At 42.5% G+C, this 23,592-nt stretch overlaps 1 protein-coding gene across 4 annotated transcripts in view; it reads right to left on the reverse strand.

Annotated features, from left to right (window-relative positions):
* Positions 1-23,172, reverse strand: part of LOC113586127 (potassium voltage-gated channel subfamily D member 3-like) — a 62,891-nt gene extending 39,719 nt beyond the window's left edge. For 3 of the 4 annotated variants that reach the window (XM_027024068.2, XM_027024061.2, XM_027024044.2), the window contains exons 1-2: positions 22,877-23,172; positions 20,907-22,083 (exon numbers count right to left, since the gene is read on the reverse strand). In XM_027024068.2, the coding sequence (XP_026879869.2) occupies positions 20,907-22,009 (1,103 nt within the window). In that variant the 5' untranslated portion in view covers positions 22,010-22,083; positions 22,877-23,172. The remainder of the gene's footprint in view (positions 1-20,906; positions 22,084-22,876) is intronic. The other variant, XM_027024051.2, reaches the window with a different exon arrangement.
* Positions 23,173-23,592: the final 420 nt, after the last annotated feature.

The following is a 23,592-nucleotide window of genomic DNA, read 5'->3' on the forward strand; positions in this document are numbered from 1 at the left end:
ATTTGATGGATACGGTCCAATAGCTAATGCATACTATAGTTGGTTCGAATGATCTGGGCTCAGTAGTAAAGTAATACTATAACGAAACAGCCTGATTTTCAAATCTCACCACTATTAGATGTTTGCATGTACTGGTCTGGGCACAGATGGATGCCAAGTGTTGGGGGGGGGGGGGGGGGTGCAGTTCATTAAGTTCAAGCAGAAGACAAAAGTGGCAAACAAGTGTGGCCAGCCCTTCTCTTGCAATCTTCCCATCAGAGAGTCCGGCCTACCTCAATTACATGCCAGGTTTTTGTAATTGCGCTTCTGGTGAAATCAGATCCATTGCCGTAGCCAAAATACTGGGGTCAGATCTTTGCAGTGGGATTACCACCTCAAGTGAGTTAGGAATGGATTTCACATGCCAACCAGAATGATACATGGCACTGCATCCCTGTGCATTAAATCCCTCAGACATCCCTGTGTGTGATCCTGCGTGTGACGACTCAACTTGGGCAATCTCAGCTTGGACAAATTTTGATGTAAGTGTGTCCTGTCAGCCATCACAGAGACAGAGGGTGAGGAATCAGTTTGATTGAATTTAGTCATCTACATAAATAGACTGTGATTAACAGATGCAATTGCCTGCAAATGTCAGCTTGCTGTCTGAGCTCCATCATTGGCATCAATCACCCTTTCCAGATGCCACTGATTCTTCCACCCGATTAGGACACACTAGTTAAGAATGATGGCCACCATCATCGCCACCACAGACCGAAACCCAACTGCTCATCGAGGCGGCACAGGCCCGGCCCTGGTAGAAGGGTGTTGAGCTGGTTATGTGAGCACCATGGACAAAAGAAGAGGTCTGTGACATCAATGGGTTTCCTACGTGCGCCTTTTGGAGTATGCCTAGCGAGAGTCGAATGTCATGTTTATTTATTTACTTTTATTGTCACGTGTCACAGTCCTTACACTGCCTCGGTCATACAGCCGTTCCACTGTTCAGACGAACAGACTGCTTAGGGGCCTCTCTAAGTTCCAAGGATTTGTTCACTGGAGAGCAGGTAGGTGGATCCAGAAAATTCCTGAGAGTAGCATTCTGGAGGAAGCAAAAGGTCATGATATAGTGTCTCATCTGTGACTCAAAGACCTGACATTTTTCAGAAGCTCTTATCTGTGTGTTGAAACATTACATTAGGAGTAGGATGAATAATGCATGAGGGATAGTGGATTGTACCCACTTGTGAGTGGTGAGTGGTGACGTTCAATATACAGTGAATCCAGAAAGTATTCACAGCACTTCATTTTTTCCACATTTTGTTGTTACAGCCTTATTCCAAAATGGATTAAATTCATTTTTTCCCCTCAAAATTCTACACACAATACCCGATAATGACAAAGTGAAAAAAGTTTGTTTGGAATTTTTGCAAATTTATTAAAAACAAAAAAACAAAAAAATCACATGTACATAAGTAATCACAGCCTTTGCTCAATACTTTATTGAAACACCTTTGGCAGCAATTACAGCCTCGAGTCTTTTTGAGTATGATGCTACAAGCTTGGCACACCTATTTTTGGGCAGTTTCTCCCATTCTTCTTTGCAGAACCTCTCAACCTCATCTGGTTGGATGGGGAGCGTCGGGGCACAGCCATTTTCAGATCTCTCCAGAGATGTTCAATCGGGTTCAAGTCTCGGTTCTGGCTGGGCCACTCAAGAACATTCACAGAGTTGTCCTGAAGCCACTCTTTTGTTATCTTAGCTGTGTGCTTAGGGTTATTGTCCTTTTGGAAGATGAACCTTTGCCCCCATCTGAGGTCCGGAACGCTCTGGAGCAGGTTTTCTTCAAGGATGTCTCTGTACATTGCTGCATTCATCTTTCCCTCGACCCTGAGTAGTCTCCCAGTTCCTGCTGCCAAAAAACAATCCCACAGCATGATGCTGCCACCACCATGCTTCACTGTAGGGATGGTATTGGCCAGGTGATGAGCAGTGCCTGGTTTCCTCCAGACTTGACGCTTGGCGTTCAGGCCAAAGAGTTCAATCTTTGTTTCATCAGACCAGAGAATTTTGTTTCTTATAGTCTGAGAGTCCTTCAGGTGCCTTCTGGCAAACTCCAAGTGGGGTGTGCTTTTTACTGAGGAGTGGCTTCCATCTGGCCACTCTACCATACAGGCCTGATTGGTGGAGTGCTGCAGAAGTGGTTGTTCTTCTGGAAGGTTCTCTTCTCTCCAAAAGAGCAACACTGAAACTCTGTCAGAGTGACCCTTTGGTTCTTGGTCACCTCCCTGACTAAGGCCCTTCTACCCCGATCACTCAGATTGGCCGGGTGGCCAGCTATAGGAAGAGTTCTGGTGGTTCCAAATTTCTTCCATTTATGGATGCCACTGTGCTCATTGGGACCTTCAATGCTGCAGAAATATTTCTGTACCCTTCCCCCAATCTGTGCCTCAATACAATCCTGTCTCCGAGGTCTGCAGACTTCATGGCTTGGTTGTGCTCTGACATGTACTGTCAACTATGGGACTTTATACAGACAGTTGTGTGCCTTTCCAAATCATGTCCAGTCAACTGGATTTACCACAGGTGGACTCCAATCAAGTTGTCGAAACAACTGAAGGATGATCAGTGGAAACAGGATGCACCTAAGATCAATTTTGAGTGTCATGGCAAAGGCTGTGATTACTTATGTACATGTGATTTTTTTTTGGGGGGGGGGGGGGGGGTTATTTTTAATAAATTTGCAAAAATTCCAAACAAACTTTTTCACTTTGTCATTATGGGGTATTGTGTGTAGAATTTTGAGGGGGAAAAACATGAATTTCATCCATCTTGGAATAAGGCTGTGGAAAAAAATGAAATTTGGAAAAAGTGAAGTGTTGTGAATACTTTCCGGATGCACTGTAACATACAGCTAATTTTCCATTATTTCTCAGTGAGGAGTTAATGTGTGACATGCTTTGGCACCCCAGTTTTAATGCAGAACCATTACAGAGCTTTTAGAGGATACACATGTAGAGAAACAGTTTCCTTTTTAATCCACAGAGTGTACGTGTAAAAGGGCAAATGTGGGTTTATTTGGTGACACGGAGATCATTTCTCAGTAAACATCAAGTGGATAAATGAGCTTGGATGCTATTCATAACTAATTACATAGTAGGAGTAATGACCCGGAATGGGAATTCTTCGCCATTTATGACAAGTTTAACCAGATAAAACTCAACTTACTCTCCTATAGATCGTCTTTTCCACAAACACAAGTTCCAGTGACTCTGAAGTTTTGTCAGAATTGAACCGCTCTGGGATGCTTCACCTCACTTCATTCCTGTCAGGGTTTTCTGAAGAGCAGATTATAAAACTGTAGGTCTGTCATAATTCAACAAAGCCATTAACACTTAAATCGGAATGGCTGCAGGTTAATTTGTTAACAGGTGACAGGTCCCTAGAAGAATTATGAGGTGGTGCAACACTGAGAATTTGAAGAACAGGCTCAAAGCCAGCTGACGAAGAGCATAATTTGTGGCACACATTTATTACTGGGCCTATGAATTTTAATGAGTGTGCACAAAGCATGAGTGTGTCAGCCTGCAGAATAATGGTGGTCTGGCTGACCCTTTACTGATCCGGTCTGAAGATGTTTGTTGATTGCTAAAAGGTCTTACAGCCTAACAACGTTGTAATGGGCGACCATCTCATGTCTTGAGGAGTCTAACGGCAGTACAGCAGCTATAAATTGGAGCATGTCCATGTCATTTCATGCCCAGGGAGAACTATAAATCAACGTTTGAGCCAGACTTTGCTCTGGAAGATGACATGAATTCAGACACCGCGACACACATAGGACCCCGTCAGCTGGGACCAAACAGCCCCAGAGGCTCATGGGAATGTTGGGTAGACCCGTGCCCAGTCGGACCCTATAGTAAAAATGAAAGCAAGGTGTTGCACAAAAATTCAGCAATCAACTCCTCCACCTCCATCTTTTGCTTTAGCTGCTACCCTTGCCCACTGAGAGGCAGTGGCATGTTCAGTAGCCCTTAATGAACATCTAATTACGCTTTAACGGTCAATAAAACCGATTCAGCATCCATTAATTCTTGACAATACTTCGGTGCTTGACACAGGATTCTGTCTTTGTCACATTCATGCAAAATTAGAACATCTAATTGGATGTTCACAAAGATGAAGGCTTGTGCAGCACACTTTGGCATATAATACCACTAACTGATTTGAGATGAAACATAATTTTCCTGCTGAAGGACTGGGGAGATGTTAAGCCTTCCCGGGAGTCTCCACTACCATCCAGGGAGGATTAGCTCAACATGCTTTTGATGCACACATCATTTTGTCATGCAGTCTGCAAGATATGTTCCCAGCCGTGACCATTAAGAGACTACTTTCTATGGAAGCACAGGAGCCGTAAATTAAACTGAATACAAAAATAAGTCTGACTCTGTCCTAAATCGTTCAAAATCTCAATCATAATCTACTGGGTTACACAATTTGAAATGATCCTCTTATAGAACAATCCAATAAAAATGATTTAACTCCACCAGTTCACAGCTACACCATCACACAGAATTACACACACATCATGGTATTAGGTATTCTTAGTGTTATTTTAGTTCTCTGATTTGATCCAACTTTAAAACGGCTCTGAGGCTTTGAAGCCACAAAACCCAGAACTTTTTAAGACAGCAGATAAGAAGTATTAGAAAAGCTCCCGTTTGTTTTGATCCGAGCCCTACTTGACCCCAGCTAGCTGTTTGCAGAGATAGGCGGCAGCTCTGCGTTGTCCATTCTGCCGTTCTTTGCTCTCCAAAACATTTCTCTGTTCTGCCAGTGTCAATCTGACTATCTTTCAATCCATGGAAAAGCAGCATGTCATTGTTTGGCTAACAGTGAGTCATGCGGTCAGTGATCTGAAGGTCCCAGGAGCTCGCTGTGGTTAAAACAAGATAGGGTAGTCTTGACCTCAACCGCCATCTCCACAGTGTATGCACAGAACCTCCAAGCTTTCACTTTAGCAGTGTTTACTGTGAGCCTCTTCATCTACAACCCTGACACCAGCAGCTCGTGTGACAATTCAAGGGTGAGGCACTCTTTTGAATTAGGTGTTTTTTTCAAATATATTCTTGTAGCTATTTTCAGACAAAACTACCTTTCATGATATATCATGACACCACAGAAAATGATTTGAGGCATAAAAAAAAATATTTCTGCTGAACTAGCAAAGAGTTGCAGAGATAATGGCATCATTACGTACACACAGCGATAACGACAAAGCGTTGCATTTTAGTCTGTTAATTATGCTCAGGTTTCAAATATTTTGTGGCAAGGGGTGAAAAGGAATGCTATGAGACAACAGGACAAGCCAAGTCCAGTTGAGGTGTTGAAGCATTTCAGACACAGGAACACATCACTAATTGTTTAAATGGGTTTAAGCAGTAACTGAGCTTTAAGCAGTAACTGAGTAAAATTCCACAGATATCATTATAAAGGATTCCATTAGTGGTGCCTGTGCTGGGGAATTGGCTCCGAGATCCCGCACTGATACAAGGGATATTTTTAATTTCCGACACGGCTTGCTGGCTCTGATCTGTGGGCCTGTAGGGTGTTAAAATGCGCCATTAATTCCATTTGAGGCAAAGCTACCAGTCAGGCATAGCAGGCATGTGCTGTCCTCTTCCAGATTATTCTTGTAAGACAGTCTTGTTCTTATAAAACTTTTAAAGCAGGCTTTCACATGCATGCAGTCAAGCTGTTTCATCTGTGCCGAAGACGCTAAATAATTAACATCTGATATAGTGTACGTAAGATTAGATAAAAGAGGAGTGAACACTTTCTAACCCAGTCTTCCCTTTGATGAGCAAACATCCTGCATTAAAAAAAATAAGAAGGCACAACACAATGGAAAAAGTAAATTAAAACTACTTTTGGACACAAAATGTCTTTTTTAGAAAGACATTGAGGTGTGGACGATAACGTCGCTGTGCGCTCTCTACTGGCACCTGCAGGTTGTTTGGGCTCTCTTCCTGGTCAACGGTTCCCACTTCCCCGTGGTCCCACCTTACATCGGCTGTCCCTAAGAGTAGCAGCCATTAACTTCATTCGCATGTTGGTTTCTCTGCCAGTGACCCAGCGGAGATGCGAGGTGTCAGGGAAACGTAACATGCCAGGCTGTCCTGAGAGCCACCACTCACACCGGCTACTGGCGAAAGAGCCATGTAAGTGCCCTCGATATTTTTTCTCTTTCACTGAGCAATGGGAGAAGTTGATATTCTTTGATCTTAGTGAAGAAACTGAAACACCGCCTGTCCAACTGTCTCTTGGCGGAAGACAAAGCATGTGCTCGTCCACCCTCCCCAAATAGATCTCACATTCAAATAAGGGCACTTCCATCTTTGGATGCTTTTCATAATGTAATTACTTGACCCCTGGTAACAGGCCAGGCCTACATTCACATGACTGAAATGTCTTCTTCCATCTTTTACATCTCAGAATTATAGATTAGCGCACAGGAGAGAGTGAGTGCCAAACGCCACACTGAAACAGATTAAATATAGTTACTGATTAAGGCAGACGAGAACATGACCTACATACATAACATTTCTCTGGCGTTACACTCTGCTAAGGAATACGTTCAGGGCTTTACAGCTGGGAAAATTGCTCTAATTATAAGGCAGTGCCATACTTCACCGTGTGGAGGGAACACTTTCATATTCTCTGTAATTGGGCAAATACTTTGTGGAACTCATAACAAAGACTCTGGATAGCTGTGGGGTTAGACCCCCTGATCGGGGGTAAAGCCAGAAAGATGAGCCCCCCCCAACACCAGACCTAAATCACACAGCTGATAAGCCTGAAATATCCAGGCCTCCAGGGAGGAGATCCAGAGGGCGGCCGCTGCTTCATTGATCTCACAGCTACCGTCCCAGTGGCCGGACGCCTGGGCACGGTGAGGACCACACCGCCGACATGCCATCATATCAGCCACCCGAGCCTGATTTAACAGCCCCGCTGCAACAGGCGGAGGTGTGGCTGCGTAGCCGGCCCATCTGTCTTGTTTCCTCCGCCTATTCATGGTGTCTGCACATTCGCATGGTTGCAGAAGAAGCTGGAGGCTCTTGAAGGCAGAGAGCATGAATCTCAAACTTTCAGCTTCGAACTGAAAAGGCAGAGGTTATGGCTGGCAGGGTGCTGAAGTGGCTACTCTGATTAGTGATACCAGCGTGTTGAGGTAGAGACACTGAGGAATGATATTTGTGTCTTTATCTGATTTAAGGAGTTATAAGAGTCTGCTGAACTGCTCTAAGGAGTGATATGACCGCATTGGGCTGCTCTGATGAGTGATATGATCGTGCTGAGCTGCTCTGAGGTACGATGTGAGTGTGTTTATCCACTTTGTCGAGTTTCATAAGTCTGCTGGGCTGATCTGAGGTTTGATATCAGATATATGGGGAAATATGAGGACATACGCAGTGTTCCAGCATAAGAGTGTTTCAATACATGTCTGAGAATCTGAGATGGGGTAAAACTATCGAACTTCAAATCACAGAAACCTTTGAGAGGCAAGATAAGAAAAGAGCAGAACACTGGGTACTGAGCCCAGATCTGATAATCTGATCAACCGCTCATTAACCCACAACCACACTGTTGTGAACAACCCAACAGAAAAGTTCCTTTCTGCAGGAAATTCCTATGTGGTGTAAAGCACACAGAAAACAGGGAAATATCAAGCATGGAGCACCGTTGAATGGAATTTGGGCTGTAACATACATCAAGCACAGAGGAACCGTTCCGGCGATGGGTAGCAAAACATAGATCAGTGAGCAAATGAGCAGGTGGGTGGGAAATGAGTGGATGAATTGCATGATTTATGTGAAGACTAGCTCCCTTCAAGTGCACTAATGCCATCAGCAAATTCCTGAGAGAAGTAATTATCATTCAGTAAGCCACAACACATTTGTTTGAGGAATTTGGTACTGGCTGAAAATGAAATATGTAATTTTTTCAGAAGTGGCTTGTCTGTAACAATACAAGCATTAAGTATATGCATTAAGAAACACACACACAGACCTTTTTAAATTTCAATTAAACGTTATTTTTTACAAAATATACTTAACAAATATAGTAATAGAAATGCAATGTGAAATTTGTCATGTGACTAAAAGTGTTCTGTAATGTTCCTACTTCTGTCCTGTCCACATATCCTGTCCCCACATCAGGCTGGACCTGTCCTCTAGAGGGCTAACGGGTGCTCTGCCAGAGACAGACAGTGCGACACGGCCTCGTTTGTTCTCATGGAAACGGGCAGATTGGAGTTGGATGACCTCATCACCTGAACATATGCTCCTTCAGCAGGTGATCACGGGGTAGGGCTCTGCCAGCCCCTGATGAGCTCACATCGACACGTCTGCTCACACGCCGCAGGGATGGAAACTTACCAAACTTCCTATCACTATCCGATTGATCGAGTGCCTTAATTAACTCAGTGCTGTTATTTCAGTTACCTTAAAAGGGATCCCTGTGATAAAAGTCAGTTATCTAAATGTGTCTGTGTCCACGTAATAAATAACGTAGCATGTGAAGATGATGGTGGCTTTACTTTTCTCTGGCTTTTGTTATAACCTTCAGAGCCGCAAACTTCATTTAAAAAAATCCACTTCAAATGCAAATCCTGGAATACTCATAATTTTTTTTACCCATCTGTGTGATTGTAAATAGTGATGCGATATGCAACAACACATGATTGTAGCTCAACTGATTGTACTTAGAGAGGATCTTGACACCAAAATACATTGATTCAGGTATCCTTGAGTGGTAACTGGTCTGCATGAGTAATCGCAGCTTTCACACCACGGTAAATGAGACCTGCATATCAATACTCTTTCAAAGACAGTAAGAAATCCTGTGAGAGTAGCCATTCATTAGTCTTGCTCTCCATGCGCGAGCTCGACCAGTGCCCCACGGCCTTGATATCATGATGTTAAGGTAGGCCCTTCGTGATTTATGTTCTCATGCAGCACACTCTTGGTCAATACGATCGTTTCTTCATCTGTTCGAAAACAATGTTTATCACAAAACAGTGTTTAGTGATAAAAGAAACTGATAACCTTTGCCTGTCAAAATGTCTGTAAATCAACAGGTATATCACACTGAGTAACATTAGGGTTTATGACTCCTGCACAATTCTACAGGGTGGGCAAACATATTTTTATGACCCCATGGTTTTACAACACCACCGTCTTATAAAAGCAAAAACACATCTGTTTTAGCTTGTAAAGATGATGTGCAACTTGCTGGACTCCATTAAAGCTGGGCAATATATGAATTTAATTACCACAATAATTCCTCATGATAATATCACTCCATATCCAGCCTCCCCCCCCCCAGGCTAATAATAATATGCATGATTATTATGCCTCCCTCCTCTACAACGGGCAAAAGGCTAATAATACCTTTATCTTTATCTTTAGCCCTTTTAACTGATTAAAAACCAAAAAATCAAATTTTGTCAAATATTGCCTGTTACATGGTGGCCCGAGTGCTGAGGGGCGTGGAGCACGACCCACAGGCTCTTTCGACATGGACGAAGATTTATTACATACGACATACCTGCACTCACAAATAACACGAACGATGAAGATGAACATGAACACTTTTAACAATAACGAGACGAACCTTAACATTAACACGCTGCACACAGTAACAAGGGTTTATATACACAGACAAGACGAGGTGCAGGTGTGGCCACAAGCAAATATCGTCCCACCACGTGGCGGGCCAAACCCCGTGACTCGCCGGAGGCAAGCGTTCCGTGACATTGCCCAATAATGCTATACGCATTAAAGAAATAAATCCATCTCTTGTGGAAATGATGCCATCTTTGGATGAACAGATGTAAAAATGGATGGTGTTATGTTGATTAATATGAACGGCACCTTTACTGTTGTATAGCAGTATTCTGGGATGAAACAAAACAAAAGAGATCAGGAGGATCCTGATGAGCCCATTTACACCTGTTCATCTCATGGGTTTTGAGTATCATGATTATATCCAAATAGAGATTAAGCGCATAAAAAATACAGGTGTAAATGCACACAAGGCACATTTAAAACAGATTCCTTCAAACCTCTTCAGGTGTTCTGAGATGCAGATGTGACGGTAGTATTAATGCATCCATCTCATCAAGCAACATTCACCAATACAATATGGCACAACACATGTGATCCATGACCTCGAGGAAGTTAATAATGTAGGACACACCTAGACAAAAACATAAATGCTTATTAGACCATAGCAGCATTTCCTAGAGCTACGATCAGGTTTGCTGCTATATTAATTAGCCTTACTTATAACCAGAGATTCTTTTGACTACCAAGTGTAATGCCTGTGGTTAAAAACATATCAGAATGCCATACACATACCTACTAGTCTCATGTAATGACTTGGTATAAACAGGCCTGCAAGCTAAATTTGTGTGTTCCATTAAATTATACAACGTTTTCAAATTTGCCATAACTAATTTTTTAAAAGACTCCTTAATTGCACATTGAACAAATGTAAAAGAAATGAGAAATGTGAACATATTAGCATCTGAATGTTATCATAATTTTGTGTAATATTCGTCCACAAGAGATAAAAGTAAAGTGCAGTTGATGTATCATGCAAAGCACTTTAGAACCAAGTAAATTCACCACATCAGTGTCATCACAACCCATCCTGTCTCACTGCATAACAAAGATGTATAGACAAGGTTTAGAATTGTCCTTAGAAAATTTGTTCTGCTTGTGTGAATAGCCTAGGACATTATACTGGCCAGCCCTACGTTGATTCTCGGTATGTTTTCTTGTGTTGTTGCATCCTTGTGTTCCTGCCAGACATTTTTCACTGCCCAAGTTGTATTTTGTCTGAGATCACATATTTTTGTACTAAATAGCATGCCAAAATAAGACTTCTGTGATGGTTAGTGTGGACGAAACCTTAGTATTCAGTTAGTAATCAAAAGGTTCCTGGATTATATGTTATGACAGGTAAAAATCTGAAGTGTGTGAACACTGCACACAATTCAGTCTCATGGTGCCAATGTCTCAGGACACATGATGTTTCTGAAGCCAAACCAAACAATACAAAATGGTGGATGACGACAAAGGGGTATTTAAGTGTAAGTATAATGATTAATAGCATAACTGACCGAAGGGTCGATTATTCTTCATTTATTCTGTAAAAAGTTTATTTTTAACATGAAATGTGCTTAAGAGTATAATGTGCTAAAATACTGAAGAGCAAATTGTTCTAAAATCAGATTAGCATGAGCTCATCTCACAGGTAGACTGCTGCAACTCGCTACTTGCTGGTCTTCCTCTAAGAGCCAATCAGACCTCTACAATTTGTCCAGAATGCAGCAGCACAACTGGTCTTCAATCTTCGTACGTTCACACGTCATGCCGCCGCTGCGCTCCCTTCATTGGCTTCCAGTAGCTGCACCCATCAGATTTAAATCTTGATGTTCACCTACAAAGCCAAAAATGGACCAGGCCCTCCATACATGATGTCAATGATCAAAAGCCTTATCCGTACTTTGAGTACTTCCAGCCTCAAGTACGGCTTGGCTTGAAATACCATGCTTCAAGTCTAATGGAAGACAAGCATCAAGAATATTCTCTGTCCTGGCTCCTAGATGGTGGAATGAACTTCCGCTGGCTATCAGGACAGCAGAGTCCATTGCAGTGTTCAAACACAGACTGAAGACCAATCTATGTGTGGTCTATTTAAATGACCACTGATCCTGCTCCTATGTTGACTAACTGAAACTTTAGTACTTATTGTAGGGTATTGTTTATTACACTGAAGTTGACTAACTCTAGTATTTTTTGTTTATTGCACTGATTGTTATCTGTTACAGCACTTAACAAGTGTTTTGCAAGTGTTAACAAGTGCTTTGCACTTCTAGGCATCAGCATAGATCCCTGTATTTCAAAAGCATTCTAATTCAAAAATATCTTGGACTCTTAACCTACTTTACTGGCTAGGGTGCATTCTATGAGTAAATGACAAAGCACTTTTGTATGTCGCTCTGGATAAGAGCATCTGCCAAATGCCGTAAATGTAAATAAGCTAATGTTGTATGAACAGCTGTTAGCTAACTAACTGTTCTGGGTTGTTCTAGGCCATTCTTAAAATACTGCAGTGTCAACATTTAAAAAAAAAAAAAAAAACATTGCACTACATGCACTTTAAAAGTTTACTGGCGCTTTTGATCTCAGCACATCAATTTGAATGTTTTCATCATAAAGATCAAAGGTAATTGGGCGTTTAGCTGTAATGGTAAAATAGCAACCAGACTGATAAGGAATCACCAGAGTCCATTTAAAGGGGAAGTATTATGCTTTTCTGTTTTTCTCTTTCCTTTACTGTCGTTGTGTACAGGTAAATATGTAAATGGAATTCAAAGTGAATGCTAATATACATGCCAGCAAATAACTCTCACTCTCTCTCTCCCTCTCTCTCTCTCTCTCTCTCTCTCTCTCTCTCTCTCTCTCTCTCTCTCTCTCTCTCTCCCTCTCTCTCTCGCTCGCTCTCCCTCTCTCTCTCTCGCTCTCTCTCTCTCTCTGTCACTTTCTCTCTCGCTCTCTCTCTCTTTTGCTCTCTCTCGCTCGCTCTCTCTCTCCATTTTTTCTTACTTATTATTTGTGGATTTTGTGATGCTTAAAGCAAATAAGGTAGTTGCAATGAGTGCTCAAGTGTGGAGTTGCCAAGTCAACTCAGTGCTGTAGGCTTCTCAGCTAATGAACCTAACTTGACAACTAATCTTATTGTGTTATGATGGTATTGCTAATTAGCTGCAGTACCACCTTTATGCAAAATTGTGTGGAAATATGGTATCTTTTTTGTTGTTTCTAAAACCCACCTGTTTCTACAGCTGCTCAGGAGAGAAGGGTCCGTCTGCAGACTGCAAGATGAGACGGAATGTATAGAGGCAGAACTGGCGCTCGACCAGTCAAACCAGAGTGGGTGACTGGCTCATTGATGTGGGGAGGGGTTAAAGACAAGGGTGTGCTAACCGAGACTTTCAGACAGAGGGTGAAAAAAGATGTACAGTATGAGAAAAATAATGTGGGTTTTTTTTGGATCACTGAAACATGTATATTTATTCTAGTAGAGCACAAAAATAAAATTATGAACACTGAAAATGAGCATAAAAACAAGCAAACATTTTTAGATTCCATTTATATAGTTTCTGAAACTCCTTTGGCTTGTGGTGAAATCAGGTGGGCCTGATCTATTGCGCAAATAGCAATTACACAGCAAGCACTGACACTGTTCTTGGAAGGCAACATGTCAAGAACATTCTTCCCAAGAACACACGTCTCGGTCTTGAGAGGTACCCTTAGACTCCATGCCCCTAATCTCCGGATCCTAGACGCACAGTGCCAAGGGGAGGAGGCAAGTAGCACGAGTGAATCACGCTGAGATTAGAACATAGTGCACCTGGCAGTGAAACATTTTGTCTTCCAACAAGCCAAGTGTGAAACACGTGCAAAAAAAACCCCCAAAAAATACAAACGGAAGTGCCACACACCATATACAACTTTGTTGAAAACCATTTATTAAATGAAAGCAAAACCACTAAATTATCCCAGGAGAAGAAAAAATGTGTGAATCCATGCCATAAATTTCTGATATGTTGCCCTTTATAGTCAACTATGAATGGAGCTGTGTGATGCAGACAAAATACTATATCATAATAAAAAAGCTACATATTGTAAAAGCAGTATGCGCTGCAATGTGTTAAAAACACATTAGTGAACATGATGTTAAATGAATAACTGTCCCGCAATATTTTGACAAATGTCATTTACAGTTTGTTTTTTTCCATATGAACCCTGTAAATCTCATTTTTAAAAAAAACTGTTTAGAGTACTAATAGAGTATAAAATATATATCTCTGGTGCTCTTCAGTTCAGTTTCAAATACTTGAATATGTATTTTGAATAAATCTGTGGCACTCAAGAGATAAATATATTATAGCCTTTAATATCACTTAAATATTGGTTATAAAAACATGCCAGTATGCCTCCATCAGGGCAAGTCAAAACCACCGTCAGCAGTTCCTTTAAGAGGAAGAAAGTCGTATAATTAGTCACATAATAAAAGTAAACTCACAACTGAAGGAATAACCGAATTGTTTTCCTTGTGAGGAAAACAACACTGTTCCTTTCCAGACTGAGCCACAATGCATCAGACAAAAGAGAGACAACTGGATATTCAATTATAAGATACACACAAAGCGCCCACATATCACAGAAATGGAGAGCAATGGAGTTCACACTGTTAACCTTGGTATTACATGGCTTTCAACATATAAATCCAAAAAGATTCTCTCTGTAAAAGCATTTTAAATCTGTCACCACCCCTTATTGAGTTCACCGTGTGATCTAAATCACATATTTTTAATGTATTGCAACTAGCCACATAATGCTTTATTCTCCCTAAGAATCCACACGAACACTCAAGTCTATACACCACATATGAGGTATTGCAATTAATAAATGACTGTATGTTATACGTATAACCTGATATATCAGTAAAGTAATTGGTATAATTGTTATCATATCTCCACATTTATGCTTATTTGCTCTGAAGCCCAAGCAAATCTTTGCAGGCTCTGCCCACAGACATGGTTTTGACTTGCACTGATGAAAGCAGTAATGGCTGAAGTGCTTAGGTACGTTTTTATAACTAAACAGCCAGGGAATATTAAAGGTTTTTGTATATGAGTGTCTCGGGTTTATTCAAAACACTTACACTCTCTCTCCTCTGAAACCTCTGGGACTGGTCAGGATGGTCAAAGCACCCAATAAAAAAAATCGTCCGAGAGTTTAATTTAGTATCATTAAAATGTAAAAATATTAGTATCGCAAAGGCCGGTACTGCAATAACTATGAAAAACAATATATCGAGCAAGCCCTAAATGTATTTGAAAAGTGCCCACTGTGCTACTGATGGTACTGAGGGTCTCTCACAGATGAGTCTATTGGTATAATAACAGACATGGCCAGACCTTCTCTTCTTCTGCTCAAGGGCACTCGCATCTTACGGGCTTTCTCCCAGCCCCACGTCTGTCCTCTAACCTGGAGACGCACGCATTTTTCACGTCGTCTTCCGAGCATTGCGAACAGCGTCGCGAGTAGAGGCCGGAAGATAAAAGGCTGTGGGTCTTCAGAGTCTTTTCATCCCCAAATTGGTAATTGCACTCATTTGTTCCCATGGAGAAATGGCATTCCTTGCTAACGTGCCACTTCTTGCCATTGTCTCTCCCAGAGCTGGGAGAGCGTTCGGAGAATGTCAGGAAAAGAATGAGCTTTATAGTCAGATGAATGAGGAAAGCTAACAAGCAGTCAGTGGTCTGTGCGTGATCATTAGAAGCCTGACGATGCTCAGTGAGTTTAGCAAATTCCGTCCCCGCATCCACACACCTTATGATTCTCTCTTGAAGCAAAATGAAATCATTTTATTTTGCCTGTAGAGGCCAAAGGACGAATCCTGGATCTCATTATTTATGTTTCTCTGCACATCAAGGCCTAATCAGGAGAGAACCACACAAAAATCCCAATTGCACACCCTAGGCCTCAAGTAACACGAGCCTGTCTTCCATTTGTTAGCTAGTGGATCTTATCTGAATTTAATTCTGCGGTGCGACCTCAGGCAGGGGCTGAGACAGCAGACTTGAGAAAAGGACCATCTCTCTCCGAGAACAAACGTAGATAGAAGCGGGGTAAGGGTGCCATTTAAAGACTGGACACATGAGCTGATTTACACACCTGGGCCATTGTGAACCGCTGAACTGCTGACAGCCACCGAACAAAGCAGCATCTTCACAGCACTGGACACAAAGGCTGAAACACCACCCGGCAGGAAGAGAGAGGCTTTCTCCTGCTGACAGATAAGACAACTAGTCACTAAAGAACACAGAATCCATTACGCCCCTCGAGACGCACCTATCCCCACACCGCTGTCTCCTTGGCTTGTGTGATTTAACTGCCTTCGGCTCTATTTATAGCTGCCATGTACAGTCGCATGGCTGCAGACTTGCTTGCTGTGGTCAAGGTCAGATTAAATGACAAAAATTGCAAAATTATTGTTCTTACTAGAATGATGCCTGCATTAGGTAACAACCCGTCAGACAAACCGCATGGCATTCCGTAACCTTCGGCATAACCCCTGTTATGGGACTGTCGCATAGAGAAGCTGCAGGGTTATCTGTTACAAACGTCCATTTGTGGAAGGCAAATTCAGACCTTTGCACTGAATACTCGGCGTAAGATGAATCTGTGGCACTTATGTGACATTTAGGGAAACAGCTCGTCATTTATTAAGCATCATTAACCACAACCTTGCAATTACGGATCTCATGCAAACAGAGGATCGCATAGGTTATGCAGTCATCTGAGGAAATCTCACACCACTTCAGTCAGACAAATTACTTGTTTTGGTTGATAACCTGAAATCTCACCCTGATACTTTAAGACATCAGCATATAAATACAGATGGGGGAAAAAGGTCTACTCACATGCAGTTACATTCATGCTGAGGATCAAAAAAAAGACAATAAACCCTAAATATTCCCCAGTATATTTAAAACATGCACATTTGAGGAACAGCCACCATTAACCAGCACATACTCATGGCAGTACAGAAGTATAAGGGGCTCTGCTGCATCTTCCCGTGCTCTGTTTCCTCCCTTTATTTCATTTACTGTATACTTCACCTCCTATCTGAAGCCTTTCTGTCCAGAAAACAATCACCCGCGTCCCAATCCACTCGTGCACTAATAATAAACGCAATAAAGCTAAGCAACGTGTAAACGCTCATGAGCGCAGTTGCAGAAATGGATCTAAATGGATGAAAAGGTTCGCCTCTGCATATGAGCTCATCTCTGTATATGAAGTAAACTGAAGTAACACCCCATGAACATACAACATCAGATCTGAGAGTTTCAAAGAAGGTGTTCTGTGCGATAAGCACTGAAAACCGTGACCCTGTTTGAGAGGACCTTGGAAATGGAGGGTCTACTTATGTCTAGAATAACAAGTACTGCTCCAGTGAGATGAATAAAAAATAAAACCATAATTATATGAATCGTGTTCTGCTGTTATACGCTCAGCAGATGGCTTCCATGTGATCTCTAGAGGAAATAAAAGCACACCCCTGGTGGCACCACTCAAGTGTGTGTGTGTGTGTGTGTGTGTGTATTCTTTAGGACACTTCTTAAACACAGATGGCATGTATCAGCGCACATCTTTCCCACTCAAATGTTTACCTGCAGCCACTAGTCAGTGAAATCAAAGAGGCAGCAGTGCAGGATCATGCCTGTGATGCTGACATGCAAATCACCGCTATTGGTGCAAATCAATTCCATTTTGGAAACTATTGTTATCCATATGCAAATAAGGCTGTTTCTACCTTCAGTCAAGTGGTTCTGACTGACTTTACCTCTGCACGCCAAGCAAAATCCTAACCAGTATAGTTTCAGGAATATATGTAGAATATGTTAGAATCCATATGTAGAATATGTTAAAATATGTTAGAATCCATAAAATTAAATGCATGTAAAATTTTCAAACACACAAAAGAATATAAATTCACTCCAGGTACCAAAAAAAAAAAGAAAATACCATACACTATTCCATTAAGGTTGAGTAGCTGATGAATTTTAATAAGGCAGTCTTACTCTGAGTGGCAGCGGATGGGACAAATGAGATATATTAGTCTAATCAAACCTTGGGAACACTCCCGTCTGCATCTAATGGATCCCTTGGGTGCTTGTGTTTGCTAAGCTACCAGTTTCCCGATTAAAGCACATGCAGAGCTGCACCGCTTGATGGATCCCGGCACACGCAGAAGTCATGCCTGCTCGCAGGGGTGAGAAGACACTGGGTCGATAGGCTATGTTGGGACCCACGGCAGGACAGATGGTCTCAGAGTGGCTGCCTCTGTTTCCTTCAATCGTACGACCCACTGCGCCAAGGTAATGAGGTCACATGCCTTTCAGTGGTCCGTGAGTGGTGGCACAGGCTGCAATGTCACTGGAACCTTCGCCGCACAGAAAAATAGTTTTGGCATTTGGATGCTGAAGAGCCCGAGTGTTTAATGAGCAGGTGCTGTATGTGCACAGTGGTGTGGACGGCTGTGGGTGTAGCGCACCGGTACGCCGGGCTCCTATGCTGTTTTCCACTCTGCCTTGGGTCTTAAAGCTGTTTTATCCATCAATCCATCAATCAGACACATCCAGTAAGTATGCCGCATGGTCCACCTTCCCTTCTCTTGTGCTCTTTCTACTGGACTGACCTCAGTCGAAAAGTCAGAACAGAACTGGTGGTTAAATAAAGTAATTTAAAATATGGCAGTTCCTCTCCAACACCCCTTACCAACCTGCCACTGTGGGTATTAATTATTTCAGAAATGGCAAAACAAAGCCACCAGTGTGAAATCTGGCTACGGTAACACAGCTATAAGAAGCTCCCGCTAATGGTCAAGGTGAAAGATGCTTTTGAAAAACTTTGTAAAATTTTAATGGCCTCCTGTCGGTTTACAGTAATTCATTTGGGGTCTGTTTTGTGCTCGTTTCTATCCAGAGACTAACAGAAGCTCACACTTCACATCGTAGAGTACTTGATGTTCCAACATTTAACATTAGTGTCACACCTGACAGAAGAAACTTCTCAGAGCTGTACATGGTCCCTTTTAGTCTTAAAGAAAGAAGTCAACTCCACTTTAACGAATAAGCTAATTATGAGTCATCTAGTTCACTGACCATTCATATGCCACTTTGGCTGTTACCCTGATGTTGTTTTCAAAAACAACACAGCTTTAAATTATTTAATTTGTGCAAAATTTTGCTTAAGCCTGTTTGAGATGATAATTACTCTCTGTACTGCTGCTGAATGATTTGGAGCTACCTGACGTCACATTCCTGGTCATCGGATTCTGACAAGATTCAGTAGTACTGCTTTACTCTTTTTTTTTTTTTACCATTTTCAAGTGCAAAACATCTTAAAATGTTCCAATTTATCTTTGTGGCAAGTCGCTTTTTCATATCTGCTCAAGCAAAGCCCATTATCTTAAGCCCCAGTGGAATAATAAATTAAATGACTAAACTGTGAATTCATAAGTGACAATGAAATTAAACCTCCATGCCTCATGTAAACAGAATTTACATTTGGGTTAAGCATGCACTCCAAGGAAAAGCTGCCTATTGCAGGTCATTAGCTCTGGAGACACTACAGAATAGTAGACCTTTTGCAATGATGCCAATATTGTGTTTCACAAAACATTTAAGAAACTGAATTTGCCTGAAATCATTTTTCAGTCAGTTCAATGTGCTGATTTCCTAATGCATTGCTGCAATCAATCAGGAAGAAATATCTCACCTTAAACTTAAATCCTTAATCCTATTAAAAACATTGTGATTCTTGAGGTTATCCATTACCAGAATCTAATCGAAAAGCCATGACAGAATTAACACACCATTGAAAACAGCAAACTAGATAGAGGATTAAATTCACCTTTTTAATAAGTCCTCGTCTTTTAAAGTATTTACTTTACTTAAATTGAAAAACTCTTACAGTTATCAGATAACTTCTCGACAAAGTGTTGCTTCAGAGCCCGTCCAGGGTCAGATTCAACTCGGAGGGCTTTGTCCGAATGAATTCACCTGACTCATGAGCGTCCCATAAATTTTATGCAACCTCACAGAAACTCTCTTATATGGCTCTTCAGCGTGGTTCCCTCCTAATCAGGCTTCCACAAACAGCTGAGGCAAAACTACCCACCCTGCAACACTCATGGCCTTATTCGGCCTCTTCCCAGCCCAGTAAACGGCACATATCAGGAAGGTTTATAAATGTTAGCAGATGTAGCAGCACATGCTATTACTCACCCTGACAGCTACTTATACCCACTGGGCCTTTGTGAAGTCACGGCGTCTGTCTTTGGTACAACACTCGGTTACTCAGAGCCATTATGGCTGTGGTCCACTTTTCCACTTCTGCATCACGTAACAATAAAATGCATTTACCATTTTGTAAAATGTGTGATAAAGTGATCACATTAATTCCATATTTTGCTGTGTGCAAGTGAACCTTGTTTTAGCTATTTTGGTTACTACCTTATTCTGGGTAAGGTGTTATTGGCCTTCATGAAGCATTCCAAACCATTCTTGCGATGTTAATGGGAAAGCATTTACTGAAAAACCTGACATACTTCATTATAATCTCATCTTTGGAGAGCATGATCATTGGGTTCCAAATCCCAGGTTATGTTTTTACCATTTTGTTTATTGCACATTAGCAATTAACAGGCTGCTAAACATGTGTTAATTCCCCAGGGGCAATCATTTGGCTAAAGAGCTTCTGCAGTGCAGAGCATAAGTCTACAGAGCTGAAACCCACAGAGCTGAAACCTGCCTCTTAACTGTAAGATCTCATGGCTGGGGGGTTCCTGACAGTGTAACCATTCACCCTTTCAGTCTGGGGGAAGGCCCGTCTCTCCAAAATGATGGATCAGCCTCTCTCGGGACATGCCGGCATCTGCGTAGCCCTGCAGAGTGGAACTTCTCCAGCAACTGCATTCAGTCACCTGACAGTGCAGGCGTAAACAGCGCAGTGGGTTCACACATGTCAGAGGACTGAATGAGAAAGCCTTCACTTCTCAGAGAGGTGGTGTTGTTAAAGTATAGGGGGAAGATCAAGAAGTAGCTAAAGACTACTTGGGAGAACAGGAAAAATGATTTAAAAAATTTAGTTTTTAAATAATTGATCAAATCTTCACACATAAATAGGTGGAAAGGCAGAACCTAATTGTTTGAAATTCACCACTAGTAAACAGAAGGTAAATTTGTTGAGGATTTGCTAGCGGTACTTACCCCAGCGTGGTCATTGTAACGATGGTGTACCAGAAGGAGGCAGGAATGCTAGTGAACTTGCTTGAGCTGGAGCCTTTCTCAGCATAGAACATGACGGTGGCGAAGATGATGATGGCCATGGTCAGGGAGAAGAGGAGGAAGCCCAGCTCCGAGGCGCAGCTCTTCAACGTGTAGCCCAGGATACGCAGGCCCTGCGAGTGGCGCGAGAACTTGAAGATGCGGAAGACGCGGAAGACGCGCAGCGTGACGAAGGCGCCGCTCACGTCCTCGTTGTCCGTCATGACCAGGCCGATGTAGTAGGGCAGGATGGCCACCACGTCAATGATGCTCATCACCGAGCGCATGAAGCGGTAGCGGCTGGGCGCGGCGAACAGCCGGAGCAGGTACTCCACGGTGAAGATCATCACACACGCCGTGTCCATGCAGAAGAAGGCCACTGTGTAGCGCTCGCCGCATGGCATGTCCTTCTGGTTGGGTGTGGAGCCGCAAGGCACTGTTTCCACCACGTTGGTGATGACGGACACGGCGATGAAGAAGCCCGTGACGTAGTAGAACACCAGCGCCATGGTGCTGGTATGTGGGTTCTCGAAGGCGCGCCACATGGTCTCGCGGAAGTTCATGTTGGGCAGCTTGCTGTCTTTGTTCTCCTCCTGGTCATCCATGAGGCGCTCGGCATTCTCCCGCTTGCGATCTTTGTACTCTTCATAGCAACAGTCTCCGATGATCTCCGGGATGATACCGAAGAAGGCCAGCTCCTCATCGTAGGCTGAGATGCACTCGTAGCGTGGGTAGTGAAGCTTGCCTGTGCGGTAAAAGTTCAGGACGCTACGGAAGGCGTCCGGATCACGGTCAAAGAAGTACTCCTTCGTCTCCTCGTTGTAAAAAAACTCCTTCTCCATGCTGCCAAGCAGGGTGTCGGGGTAGCGGTCTAGGGTGGTCCTCCAGGTTTGAAAACGGCGCCCGCTGACATTCAGAATGATCAGCTCATCCTTCTTTTTGCTGTGATCCCTGGGGGCAACTGGCATGGGACAGTTCGCCACTGGCATCCAGCCGATGGCAGCTGCCCGCGCAAAAGGAAGCCATGCTGCTACTCCAGTTGCCATTCTGTCTCCAAAGCAGGGTCCTGGGGACAGGGGTGCACCCTTTAGATGAAGCCGTGTCTAAAACCAGCCATTAGCTTTGAAAAGGGGACAAAAAGAAATAGCATGTGTGGCTATAGAGATAGAAAAATGATCAGTTTGTGTTTGCTTTCTAACAAGTGTGTACTGGATTTCATATGAGAGTGGGAATACAGTGACCTTGTCATAAATGTATTCTAATTTATCATTGAAATCCATACAATAATACAATATATAACATAAAATATGTGGCATTTACAGACACCAGTATACTCTGTAGTATCTTTCTAATGACGTGTGCATCATGAACAGTAGCAAATTATGCTGTACTTTCTTTGCACGGACTTTCATTGAGCAATCAATCTAAAATACATTGTGCACAGAAAGCGATCGGTGTTTATGGTTAAATCTGTAGTTTCACACAGAAAAGTATACGGTCGATGCGTAGACTACCTGTAGATACCTGTTGAGCCATGACGCAGAGCGGGACTTAGTTCAATGTGCATTAAAATGGAAATGCACTGTTCATAGGCTCCTGCCCAGCTGTTATCTGTTGCGACTAGGCAAAGGAAAATCTGAACGACCGCTGCAGGAGCTAAACAGAGCTACATCTCAGATTCCTGCGACTAATGTCAAATATCGGATTCTGCTTTGTAGTAGTGTCCGCAGGAATGAAAGGCTTTTTAATAAAGTGTAAGCTTTTTTTTATTATTATTACGCGATCACATTAGATGCCCAATAAAAACCGCCAGTAAACTACAAGTGGTAGGATTGATGCGTATATGCTACAATTAACGGGATAGATCGAAACGTTGTGTGCACACCAAAACGCGCTATAGTTGTCGTACTTACCTAAAGTACAATAGGAACGCTTCAGTCAAGGGGAAAACGAGATGAGCCTTTTAAAAGCAACTCTTCTTGACAGATGATGTCCTTGGGCACACATGAAGCAGCTCCGTAACCCTGATTTGAGCGATGCATCTGTAAAAGGAAAAGCCGACGCTTTATCAGGACGCACTTTTCCAAGTCGAAGCTCAGGAAGCGCAGCATCTCAGTGTGAGCCTACATCGTTACCACCGACCGTTTACCTCCATGCAGGCGGACAGCCGTGCGCTTTCTGAAACTCGGAGACACAAGATAACATGAATAGTCTCCCTCTCTCTCTCTCTCTCTCTCTCTCTCTCTCTCTCTCTCTCTCACACACACACACACACACACACACACACACACACGCACGGACGCATGCATGTACATAGTGTGAAACACTTTTTTCGTCGACTGCATTACGCACGACGTTCATTTTTTTCTTAGTGTTTTTACGTTTCTTGTGTGATCTACTACCTGTTAATCGGTGTATGGTGAAGGAAAATGAACGTTGCTGGATTAAAGAACACAAGGAAATTGTGCCGGGGGAAAAGTAATGGCAGTATATGAGAATGGATGTATCAGCTACACTGAGCGAGTAGATGGCGTGAGCATTAGATTTCCAGAAGCTATACTCCACAATACTTTTTAAAAATGTCTCTATCATATGAAAATATGAAATATATTAATTTTGAAAGCATTTT

This window comes from Electrophorus electricus, chromosome 20 (genome assembly GCF_013358815.1).
Source record: "Electrophorus electricus isolate fEleEle1 chromosome 20, fEleEle1.pri, whole genome shotgun sequence".
Lineage (NCBI taxonomy): Eukaryota > Metazoa > Chordata > Actinopteri > Gymnotiformes > Gymnotidae > Electrophorus > Electrophorus electricus.